At 40.7% G+C, this 13086-nt stretch overlaps 1 protein-coding gene across 1 annotated transcript in view; it reads left to right on the forward strand.

Annotated features, from left to right (window-relative positions):
- LOC143786263 (tyrosine-protein phosphatase non-receptor type 9-like) overlaps window positions 1-12661 on the forward strand; it is a 64871-nt gene extending 52210 nt beyond the window's left edge. Inside the window, exons 8-13 of the mRNA XM_077275541.1 lie at window positions 1221-1311; window positions 6162-6231; window positions 7646-7724; window positions 8351-8501; window positions 8725-8932; window positions 11164-12661. Of these exons, the coding sequence (XP_077131656.1) occupies window positions 1221-1311; window positions 6162-6231; window positions 7646-7724; window positions 8351-8501; window positions 8725-8932; window positions 11164-11387 (823 nt within the window). The 3' untranslated portion in view covers window positions 11388-12661. The remainder of the gene's footprint in view (window positions 1-1220; window positions 1312-6161; window positions 6232-7645; window positions 7725-8350; window positions 8502-8724; window positions 8933-11163) is intronic.
- The last annotated feature ends 425 nt before the right edge of the window (window positions 12662-13086 follow it).

Below are 13086 nucleotides of genomic sequence, written 5' to 3' on the forward strand. Positions count from 1 at the left end.
GAACCTACTGTATTTGGTCAAAGTTAATTAACGTCTCCATAATGTGATGGGTTGAACTGCTGCTCTTTGGTTCGACTGTGATGATAGATGGTATGGGTGATGTTGCGCCTCGTAACTGTTTTTCCAGATTTGCGTCTGTCTGGAGCACCGGCAACTTTTTTTCTAAAGAAATCAGCAGCTAGTTGTGCCAAACACCAATGTATATTACACTGCAGGGTCTCCTCACAGTGGGAAATTTATCACTACTCGCGTAATCTTTATAAAACTCAAGCAATGGGAGATGTGCAGTATAGATCATAAACAAGACACACAAACTGCTATATATACATCACATTGGAGACTCAGATTACTGTATACACATCATTTAGGAGATATAGATAGCTGTATACATCACATAGGAGACACCAAGACTGCTGTATACAGCACATGAGACATCGAGACCTCTGTACATACATCCCATAGGAGACACTGAGACTGGTGTACATAAAAAAACCCGCTGAGACCGCAGTATACATCACACTGGGACTGGAGCATATACATCATGTAGGATACTTTGGCTGGAGTACATGCATCACATAGGACTCAAGTATATACATCACAGGAGACATGGGGGGGATGCAGTATATACATTACAGGAGGCATGGGACTGGGGCATATACGTCACGAGCCATGGGGCTGCCGTATATAGATCATAGGAGACAAGGGGCTGCGGTATATAGAACACAGTAGACATGGGGCTGGGGCATGACCATCACAGGAGGAGACGGGGCTTCAGATTATACATCACAGGAGGCAACACGAAGGCTGCTGCCGTGGTCTTCCGTGGGACAGGAGCGCATCACGCTAACTCCACCCACATAGTACGTTTTGACACTGTCCAAGACATAATCTTTAATTATACGTACTGTAGAGCTCAGTAGTGTTGTGTTAGAGCAAGAGGAATTCAAGGGATGGCTGCCGTCAAAACGCAGCTGCCAACCCAAACACTGCGATTCCTGGGAATCTTCCCGGGGGCCGGAGAAGAGGCCATTGAAGGCCGTTAATGTCCCTTGGGCACTGAGGGTCCCACCATTGTCTTACACTCTTGGTTTGGCTTAACACTTTTAACAAAAACTGTGTGTGATTCCAGCCTCTGCAAAATAGACTTATTACTGAACCCTAAATGTGAATAATGGGGTTTTAGTTTTCATTTTAATCTATTTCTTTTTTTCTTCTCACAGGAAGCCTTACAATCAAGCAAAGAATAGATACAGTGATGTTCTGTGCTTGGACCAGTCCAGGGTTAAACTGGGGCTTATTGGCACAGATGAGGTAATCTATTCTTGAATGTGTCCCTCCCATTGTATGGAGAAATATGCAGTATCGCATGTAACCTCCTCACAGTATCCTGTAGAGACACACTTGCAATGTAGGGCAGGATCATCCTCATAGACAGGGCAGGAGCCACATATTGGGAAGCCCTAGGTAAACTGCACCCCGCATACCTGAAAAACGTTCTTAAAGGGGTTGCCTTGTCTAACGCTAAAAGTTACTGATTGCAGACCCGTGAATCCTCACATGGTGCACTGAGAGGAGGTGTAACCACAAGTATGCAAATGGCACGTGACGCATGTGTGCAGACTAGATTGTCTGACCTCAATCAATGCAAGTGTATTGAGCAAGGCCGCATAGTCTAGTCGGAATGTGGCGGCGAGTATGCACATCGCACACATGACCGACTGCCTGCTCCCGGCACTGTGCACACGATGTGGTGATTTACAGTGGGTACGGAAAGTATTCAGACCCCTTTAAATTTTTCACTCTGTTTCGTTGCAGCCATTTGGTTAATTCAAAAAAAAGTTCATTTTTGTTCTCATTAATGTACACTCTGCACCCCATCTTGACTGAAAAAAACAGAAATGTAGTATAAAAGTATGTGTGTGTGTAAATGTATATATGTTTATATATGGTTTACATTTGTGTGTATGAATGTGGCCTACTAAAGCTTAGAACCAGTTTCAGAAGCAGAGCCCTGATGTGGCGCCGCAGACACTACCCCTGGCAATAGAGGAGTTGCACACTCATTTCCAGTCTGGTGGGTTCATCCACCCATGACAAAATAGTGATAATTTAGCTCCCCCTTGTGGTGAACTTGCTTAACACTGCACATTTCTGAAATGTATGCCAAACGTGTTTGTGCACTCCTATGTCACATTCGCCGCCTTATTGCGTGCTCTTCAACCAATAAGTGGGTGCAGAAAGCAATATATGATAAAGCACTCACTCGCTACCCTATCCACAAGGCAGTGTCTATACCAAGTAACATGCATACCTATAATAGATTACGTGCGCACTGCAGAGCGTCCCACGTGGCCCAACTTTAGAAGCCATTTTATACCGTGTTACAGGAAGAGAGAAGTGTCTATTCTAGATGGCGCTCATGATACAGAAGAGGAAGGCGGCAGACATTACACAAGGGTCACACTGCACCTCCCACTGATTACTAAGCCTCTTCGTAAGGGCTACAGGGGCCTATGAGCAGAGATGGGACGAGGTGAGGGATGACACCTACCTAGGGTGCCAACTCGCACCAGATGAAGGGAGGGGACGCTTTATCATATATTGCTTTCTGCACCCACTTATTGGTTGAAGAGCAATAAGGCGGTGAATGACATAGGAGTGCACAAACATGTCCGAACTGAAAATCAGTGACGAGGGGAGAGGGGATACATTTCAGAAATTTGCGGTGTTAAGCAAGTTCACCACAAGGGGGAGCTAAATAATCACTATTGTGTCCTAGATGGATGAACCCACCAGACTGGAAATGTGTGCAACTCCTCTATTGCTAGCGGTAGTGTTATGTATTGCTGTCTGCGGCGCCACATCAGAGCTGTGGTTCTAAGCTTTAGTAGGCCACATTCACACATTCAGTATTTGGTGAGTTTTTTACCTCAGTATCTGTAAGCCATAACCAGGAGTGGGTGATAAATGCAGAAGTGGTGCATATGTTACTATTCTACTTTTCCTCTGATTCTTCCACTCCTGGTTTTGGCTGACAAATACTGAGGTAAAATTCTGAACGTATGAATGTGGCCTAAATGCAGTAAACTATGGCGAGCTAATATTGTATCTTCAGGGGTACCCAGCGCCTTACAGTTAGTGTCTCGGCCTCTGGTTTTGTGAAAGTGAATAAAATTACAGTGTGCATTGTACCTGAAAAGTAATCACTGTGCACAGCACAAAATCACCATCTATAGAAACATGGCGAAGAGCCCAGAGGTCGCAAAGCTGAAGTATAGTAACGAGCACACTGATGTACCACACCTTAAATATGCATATGTGGTTTTTTTTGGTTTTTTTTAAGACAACCTGTCATTTTGTCAAAAGTGGTCAGTTTTTGCTATGTATTCTCGTTCTTCTGGAATCATATAGCAGATTTAAAAAAAAAAAAAAAAAAAAAAAAATCCTAAGGAATCCTGTGAGCTATGCGCCTCTTTGCTAAAGACCATAAAGGTATGTGCACACATTGGGTATTTGCTTGCAGAAATTTCTGCAAGGTTTCCGCATCTCTTGGTGTCAAAATAGTGCGGTTTTTGCATGCCTTTTTTATACAGCAATGAATACTTTTGGAGCTACATAGTTATTTTAAAAAAGGAAAAAAAAATTTGCACTGGAATTTCCTTTTTCAACCCCTTCTTTTTCATGCTTATCTGGTCCCAGGCTAAAAATACCAGCCATCAGCTGCCCCAGAAATGGCACTTCATATTTGAAGCGCCAATTCTGGCATTTAGCGCAGGCTTTTCCCCATGCCCTGATGCAGTCGCATTGGAGTATTGAGATTAGGTGTTGGTGTCAGCAGCTGCCGCTGAAAAGTCCTAGGTTTAGTAATGAAGAGGCATCAGCCAGACAGTATGCTGCTATTGTCCTCGTTTATCGGATGAGACTCGCCAATGCAAGTCAATGGGTGTGAGGGAAAAAAAAAATCTGCATTTCACTCAGACCGTGCGATTGCCATCCGATTTTTACACACCTTGAAAACCCAACAATTCATCTGCCACATACTTTAGAAAAAAACAGCAAAACCTGACAAAATAGAAGATATGTACACATAAAACAGATATATAGATGTCAGTGACCTATATAATTAGTACAGTTCATGTGCCGCTTACTGTACATGTATTTAATACATTCTTAATAAAAAGGTGTGGTCTCCTGCGTAATTTATATATTGAAAGCGCGAGAGATTGATTAGATATACAGATAGCTATAGATATGTGAGTGAGGTATGTAATCAGTGCTTTGCGTGTGTAGCTTATTGTACATGTATTTTATTCCACAATAAATTATTTTCCAAAAATACGGCTTAGGATCCCCTGCCATTTTATTAACCAGCAGAGTGAAAGCGGACAGCTGTGAGGAGATGTTTATAGCCTGGGAAGAGGTTAATACCCCTGTAGCTTCCCAGGCTATTAATATCAGCTTACAGTTGTATACTTAGCCTTTCCTGGTTATTAAAATGGGGACTCCCTCAAAAAAATGACATAAGGTCCCCTTATATTTAATAACCAGCAAAGGCTAGGCAGACAGTTGCAGGCTGATATTAATAGCCTGGGAAGAGGCCATGGATAGTGGCCCTGTCCCAGACTAGAAACATCAGCACCCAGGCAGACAGTTGCAGGCTGATATTAATAGCCTGGGAAGAGGTCATGGATAGTGGCCCTGTTCCAGACTAGAAACATCAGCACCCACGCGACTCAGAAAAGGCTCATCCATAAAATTTGAAAAATTTGGCACTTAACCTCTCTTTTCCCACTTGTTCTGGTGTGGTAGCAAGTGGGGGTGATAGCTGGGGGGTTGATGTCACCTTTGTATTGTCAGGTGACATCAAGCCCAGAGGTTAGTAATGGAGAGGCCTCTATAAGACACATCCATAAGACACATCCATTACTTAACCCCCATAGTGATATTATAACAAAAAACACACACCCAGAATAAAGTCCCTTTATTGAAGTAATGACACAGACTTCTTTATTGAATCTAAATTAAACCATACTCGCATCAACGCCCATTCTACTGAAGCAAACATCTCCTGTAAATAACAATATTCCTCACCTGTCCAACTGAAGAGATAATCCATAATGTCCCATGACGATCCTGATAACTTTGAGAACAGCCACAGAGGTGACTGCTCTCAAGGATAGCCGGCTACACACTGACACAGGAGGTAATCATTCCTGCAGTGTGGGCGCTGAGAAAGTTCACTGGAATTCATCAGCTGATGAGCCCCGGAGATCACCTCTGCTGCATGAGACCTATCTCACGCAGCGGTACAGTAAATGAGGTCACCGGGGCTCATCAGCTGATGAACTCCGGTGGACTTGATCAGAGCACACACTGCAGGAGTGATTACACGGTCCTGCCAGTGTGTCGATGGCTGCGGGGGAAAGCAGTCACATCAGCTGATGACTATGCCCATCAGTCGCCACTTCCGTTGTAATCAGTAACAGCAGGCGCCAGCTGATGGGAGTAGTAGTCTCCAGTAGACCCCGCAGCGCTCACAGGGTAACAATCTACCGGTGGTAACATTACCGCTGATCAGAACCGCCGCATTGGGGTTTCTCGCAATGTCATCTGTGTCAGCGTGGGAAACACCATAGGATGTTTCAGTCCTGGAGAACCCCTCCATTCAAGAGGAGAACTACTTGGATGAAAGTAAAAGAATGACTTAGATTTTGTACATATGTAATGTATTAAGATCAAATATATTTATATTATAGCAAAAAGTGAGAGCAGCACAGAAAAAACAAATTCTTGGTGCAAAGCCCCTCAGGCATGAACCAAACCTTATAATGGGAGTCCAAAAAGTCAGAGGCAGCACACCATTGCAAATGAGTTCAAAAAGTGTTCAAGTTGCCATAATGGGCTATTAAACTGGAACACTTTTTGAACTCATTTGCAATGGTGTGCTGCCTCTGACTATATATATATATATATATATATATATATATATATATATATATATATATATATAATCTGCCTTATAGAGCAATGTAAGAGTCTGTATATTCGTAGAAACTTCTCCATTTACTGCTGGAACTTCATGTTGTGTTTCAGTAAATTCTTAAATTCACTGCTGGTTGAAAGATTATACAAGTAGTAAACTATTATGTAATCTTTTATAGACAACTGACTACATCAATGCAAGTTTTATGGATGGATACAAAAGAAAATATGCCTACATTGCTACTCAAGGTATTTATTTTTTTTTTTACGTTTAAAGGAGTCGTTCAGAATAACTTTTTTTTTTTTTTCTCTTAGGGTTTTTTTTTTGTTTTTTAGCACATCTTTCTTTTAAATTCTCTTGCCCCTTTGTTAGTTCCCTCTTTCTATTTACTATGCTAGAGTAGACTTGTACTATAAATCTGCGACCGCTGCAGTCAGTCGTATCGGTAGTGACTCCTGTACATGTGGCACCTGACACCTGAGGCTAGTGATTGGCTACTGTTGACAAATGGACGCATGCCATGTGAACTCTGCAGCAAAGTAAATTATTTGAGAAGCATTTTTTTTTTTTTAGATCTTGGACAACCTCTTCAATATAAAAGAAAGATGGTCAAATGCAGCAAGAGTTGCATCAAACAACCAAAACATTGGCCTGAGCATTGCATGCTCTGCCAATGGTCATGGTGATGCAGCTGGCCAACTAGGTTTGTAGCAGGGAATGATCAACTGTGTATAGATATGTTAACCTTGGAGAATTTAGGAAAAGCCTTTATCCTCTGTAATGATGCATGTATCCTGGAGGAAGTGGGAAGGCAACGTCTTAGTAGAAAAGAGGGAGAATGGCTTGTAGTACCAGAAAACTATCCCTGCAGAATCCAGTAGAACAAATCTCTGTATGAAGTAGGTAGGTACAGTAAGGTCCCATAGACTTCTATGAGTGCAGCATTGCTTCTCTATTTAACTTGGAGGCTGTACGGAGCCAAAAATCCTTTAGTGTGCATGAGTCCTAGGTTTAATGGTTTTAGAAGGTGATGTTGTAATAGGCCGCAGTACTATTTAGCCCATTAAAAAAAAAAAACATATATAATATTAAAACCGAACGTTAATCAAAATCACTTTGATAGAAAAACATTAAAGCAGAGGCTGCTGTCCTTAGGCAGAGACCTTTAAACACTTACACACGTTGGTAGCAGTTCACAGAAATTCCTGGTGTTGGTTAGAGTACCGTAGTCTAATCTAATAATTTTAATCCTTCCATAACTTCATTTAACTTGTAAATGCATGGTAGGTACATAGAAAAGAAATTAGACTTGCATTAAACAACCACTGCTGTGTGTGTCTTGTCTCCATCTCCCCTGGTTTTGCTTGATTTTTAAATTGGTTCTAAAACCTGCAGAATTGTAAATGCAGCTCTTGATTAAAACGACTAGCTCCATATTGATACCGTATAAGTAATTTTGCTTATAAGTTACTTTTTATGTAGAATTTAAAATCAACATATTAACCCAACTTCATTGTCATTTGTTACAATACCTTTTGGAGATTTTTACAGTTGACTTCCATCGGTTGCTCACTGTATGAGACTATTTTGATTCCTGTGTGTGGAACAGCTATGAACCAGGTTAATGGATCACCATTAGTCTTTTTTCCCCCCTCTAACCAGGTCCTTTGCCAAAAACCTTTGACGATTTCTGGCGTATGGTGTGGGAACAGAGAGTTTTAATCATTGTTATGACAACCAGGTAAATATACTTGTACAGGATATTTCAGTATGTCTGTAGGGTGGCTTGTACTTTTACTAGTAGATGGTGAGTTTCACCATGGAGAACATTTTCAACTGTTTTTAAAGTGATTGTCCATTGTCAGGAAAACGTTTGGAAACATGAAAGCAATAGTATCAAATAACACAATAAGCATTACTTCTTGCTTCTGTTGTCCCCACAGCAGTGACTCTGTCTGGAACATGAGACCATTGCAGCCAGTCACTGGTCTCAGCAGTGATTCCATGGACCACCGCATGAGACTATTGCTGAGCCCACTGGTTATTTACAGGGCTGCAACAGTGGAGACATGGCAGGGGCTTCAATGGGTATGTAATGCTTATTGCGTTAGTTTGAAGCATTACCTGGCAACCCCTTTAGTCAGTTACATTTGTTTTATTTGCCACATGGGTTTTTTTTGCCTTCCTCTGGATCAACATGTTAGGGCATGTTAGGTTAGGCTATGGGTTGAACTAGATGGACTTAGTCTTCCTTCAACCTTAATAACTGTTACATTTCTATTGATCATTTTGCTAATCTGGTCTAGCACATTGTTTTTCTTTTCACTTGGATGTTAGCTCTTTTTCTATGTCTTTCTCACCTTGTAGAGTAATAGAAAGAGGACGAATAAAATGTGGACAATACTGGCCTCTGGAAGCTGGACGAAGTGAGGATTCTGGGCACTTTGTTATCAGGAACATTCATATAGACCTCTTCCAAGACTTCAAGTTAACCCATCTGGATCTCTACAATAAACAGGTACATAATGAACTTAACAGTTTAGCCTGACCTTGGTGCCCTGATCAAGAGCATGTTGTGCACCATTCTCATAGTTTGTAGCACCATTGTAAACCAGTGGAATTAGAAGTGTAATTAAAAATTGGTTTCCATTAAGTGAAAGCTTACAGATTTGTTATACTTTCCTTCTCTCAGCCACCTTCCAATATCTACTGTCTGTTTTTTTGTTGTTGTTTTTTTCCAGACCAATGAAAGTCGAAGTGTAGCCCATTACCAATACATGAGTTGGCCTGATTTCGGTGTGCCTAAATCTGCTTCTGCCATGTTGGACTTTAGAGCTCAAGTGAAGCAACATCAAGCCATGGCTGTGCAAGCATTGGGGTCAGAGTGGCCTGGACATCCTGCTGGGCCACCCATAGTGATCCACTGCAGTGCAGGCATTGGAAGAACAGGTGAGTCACTGCAGTTGGTGCACCATAATTGTGGCGGTGCCTCACCAAATACTGTATGAAAGTGGCTGTGCATAAACTGCTCTGAAGTGTGGCGTTAATGGGTTTTTTACAGCGTTAATTTAGTATACAGCATTATTTAGTATTTACAGTGCTTTTTTAGGCTATGTGCACACGTTTAGTATTGGTAAATATTTCACATCCGTATCTATATTTCTATTATACTTTTCCTCTGTTCCACTCCTGGTTTTGGCTTACAAATACTGATGGAAAATCCAGAAAAAATGCTTATGTGCAAACGTGGATTTGGAGCATTAATCTAGCATACTTGTATTGTCAGAATTCACTCCTTTTAGAAGTGCAATTAATGCATAGGATTACATCCAGGAACGAATAGGAAGTGACTTTAACAGCCTTTCATATCGTTTATAAAGCATATAGGGGTCCAGTGTGTTTTTGGCTAGGACAAAATATACCGATAGCTTATCCTGACAGCTGGAGGTTTTTCCTAAGGGATGACATGTATAGGTCTCTGTATTTTATGTTTGTATATAGAAATAAAAGATCTAGAAATGGGTTTTAAGTTTATTTTTATCAATTAACAAAAAGTGAATGAAAAACAGAAATATCTAAATCAAATCATGGTTTGATGTTACCACGCCTTGCTTTTAAAACTGCATCGATTCTTCTAGGTATACTTGCACACAGTTCTCCAAGACGTTTAGAACAACCTCTGTGGAGTTCCTTCACAAACTAACAGATGTTCTGTGGATTTAAACTTTGTCTCCATGTTAATCGCACACAGCCTCGATGATACTGAAATATATACACATGATACGTCAGCACACTGCGACTAATGAATACATGAACTCCAACATTGCTGTAAACGTTAAACGTAATGTACTTAGTGTTTTTTGATCAAATAGCCATCCAACTACATGAAGATGACCTTTTTACTGCTTCAAGACCTGTTCCATATATGTACGGCATTCGGGAAGTGCGCTCCCACAAAGTGAAGTATATATATTTCCAGTCATCGCGCAGTGACCGAGTTAACACTGCTGCTGTCTCTTGACAGCAGGCCATCCCTGCACGTCCCCCTCTCTGCCCCCAGTGTCGAAAATCGCTGTGATTGGCTGATCATTCTTAATAGCCAATCACAGCGATGTCACAAAGTTGTAAAAAAAAAAAAAAAAGACACCAACAATCACAATGAATTGGGGTGATCACAACATCACCTCGGCTGATTTAACCCTTTAGGCACTGGCTGAACAATAGTCTGACCAGTCAATGCCTAAAGGGTTCATCTAAAATGGCGATCACCTCTCTGCATGGCATCTTTTCCTCACAGTTGGCATGCAGAGAGGTTGTATGCCCCCCTCTGTGTTACCTGAGATAAATTAATTGGTGGCCGGTGCGATCCCTTGTGCCGTGTGACCAATCTGCTATCGCAGCAGTTCCCAGATCCCTGTTTCAGCTCCACCCTCAATACCTACCCACTCCCAATTGTATTTTTGGTCCACATGTTTTGTTCCTTTTCCGTGTGCGCGGTGTTCTGCGCTGAGCACTGGTGCTCTTCCAGTGGCCGCAGCGCACTGATCAGTATTGCTGCTGATCAGCGTCTGCGCAAAGGACTTTTTTAATCTTTTTTAGATCTAGATAGAGTAGCAGATATCGCAGTGTAAGTAACGTACGTTTTTTTTTTTTATATATAAAATAGTACAGTGTAGCCTTATAGGTAGGGAGATGGTGCATTGGGGGAGCGGACGATGCAGTGTAAGGGACGTCTTGATTTTTCTTTTAGAAAAAATAAATAGTGCAGAGTAGCTTGATAGGGAGTATCATTGCCTGTTAGGGAATCCACACATGTGTTCAGGCTGTCTAGCAGCTGCAAATCATGCAGCTGCGGGGACTCAAACAGAATCTACGAGCATGCCCAAGATACTCAGAGAACACCCGAGCATGCTGGGAAAACTCGAGTAACGAGCACACTCGCTCATTACTAGTGAGGTGTCATGCTGTGCATGCTATTGAAGCATGCACTATATTCTACCACTAGGTGAAGTTGAGATTTTGTGCTGAAGGTATGCAGGGTTAAGTCTTTATATAAAAATGACATTATAGGTAATCTGCCTGTTGTCCCCTATGTACACATGTACGGTATATAGATTTGGAAGAATAAAGTAACTGAAGATTTGTTTTATGCTAATTCTGGTGATTTCTTCTATCAACAGGTACCTTTTGTACATTGGATATTTGTTTATCCAGGCTGGAGAACATTGGGACAGTGGATGTTCTACAGACAGTGAAGAGAATGAGAACTCAACGTGCTTTCAGTATTCAAACATGGGATCAATATTACTTTTGTTACATGGCAATTATTGAATACGCACAAAGAAAAGGTCTCATTGCCCCTGTGGAATGGTCCGACACTGAATTTGAGACCGATAGCGAGTGATTATTCCCTCTCCTTGGTACTAAAACATGTTTTCTGGGCGTTTCCTTGGCCATAGCTGGTCCATCCTAAACTGGGTGGTGCTGGAAGGCTCTGCCCATTGCTGCCATGCAGTGAAGCGCAGGTCCCTTCAGTAAACCTTAGGTTTGAGCTATTAATGCACTGGAAAGTGTCATAATTTATTGTAGCATGAATGCAATGGAGTAACTTGCACATCATTTTCTAGACTTGAACTAAACTGTACTTTTTTCATTTTATTTTTTTTCTGTTCTGCGGAGAAAGAGTTATGTACAATGTCACGGATCCCTTTGTAAAGTGTGTAGTATCTTGTAGATATATTTTGTCCTTTTTTATGATTTTTTTTTTTTTTGTCAATTGTATTGTCCTCCTAAAAAATCTCTTTGAATTCTGTAACATTCAACCAATGTCACCAAGTAGAGGTCCACATACCTGGTCACTTTGGCTCTGTTGTATATAGCTAACCTTATCCAAATACAAGTTTCCCAATTGATTGAAGGTTGTCAAGACGAATCACCAGTTACTGGTCAGAAGTGTTATGCAAACTCTTACTCGTTTCCCTTAATTCTTTCACAAGTGGAAGATTTAAGACAAAAGCCTTAAGCTATGTTTGGTTCGTTTGCATTTTTTTTAGGATGCTGAAGAATGATGGTTATGAAAGGCTGTTTCTTTTTCTGTTCTTTTGCCGGACACTACATATAGTGTAGGGTTTTGCGTACAATATTACACTGCCTGCATTGATGTGCCTTTTTAATGTATTATGTGTAGCACAAAGTCATAATTTATCCAAATTAAAAAGACAAATGCCTGCATTTATATTCTCAGGGGCCTCTTTCTAATTTCCATGTGTATTAGGGGAAAGGAATTGTTCTTTATTTTTTTTGTTCTTCTCACTGTCCCTTCCATGTACTTGAGAACATAATTCTATAACAGTTATATTATTTTTAATATCAATAATATCTTTCTCCAATTAATTTAATAATTTTATACTTTAACAGTATTACTTTATTTCTCCAGTTTGGTACGACCGACTACATGGCAGTGGCTACATAAAAAGATGAACCCAGCTACTGTATTTATAAAAGTACATAATCATTGTAAATGTTTATATATGCTTTGGGATTGCAAAAAAAAACAGAATGCATTTATTTCCTTGCCGTATTTAAAATTGCAGGACATGTTGGTACTAGACTGGCAAATACATGGAAAGCTACTCGGATGAACTTGTATGTCAGATTAAATATTTCTTTAGCCTTCAATGTTTTCTGTTTTTTCTTTTTCTCATGTGATTATTGTGATTAAAATTCTATACTTTTTTTTTTTTTTACTCAAGTAGATTCTTATTAAGAATATCAGTACAATTTCACATTATATTCTTGTTTTCAATACAAGCTTTCCCCCCCTAACCCATCCCCAACATTCCCAACTTTACTCACCCCCTCCCAAGAAGACAGCCCACCTCTTCCAATATCGCCATCGTCAATAATACTGAATAATAAGCATCCCATGTAAGGCCACAGTCCTCTTATTCTATCCTTTCCAAGTTAGGCCCTAAACTCTCCCACTCGACATATCTACCTAACCCATTTCTAGCCACGGAGACCACAGTCTATCAAACATTTCTATTTTCCCTCTTTTCTTATAGATCCCTTTTTCCAATGTCAGACCCTGCTTCACATATTGG

Source organism: Ranitomeya variabilis, chromosome 1, assembly GCF_051348905.1.
Source record: "Ranitomeya variabilis isolate aRanVar5 chromosome 1, aRanVar5.hap1, whole genome shotgun sequence".
NCBI classification, from domain to species: domain Eukaryota; kingdom Metazoa; phylum Chordata; class Amphibia; order Anura; family Dendrobatidae; genus Ranitomeya; species Ranitomeya variabilis.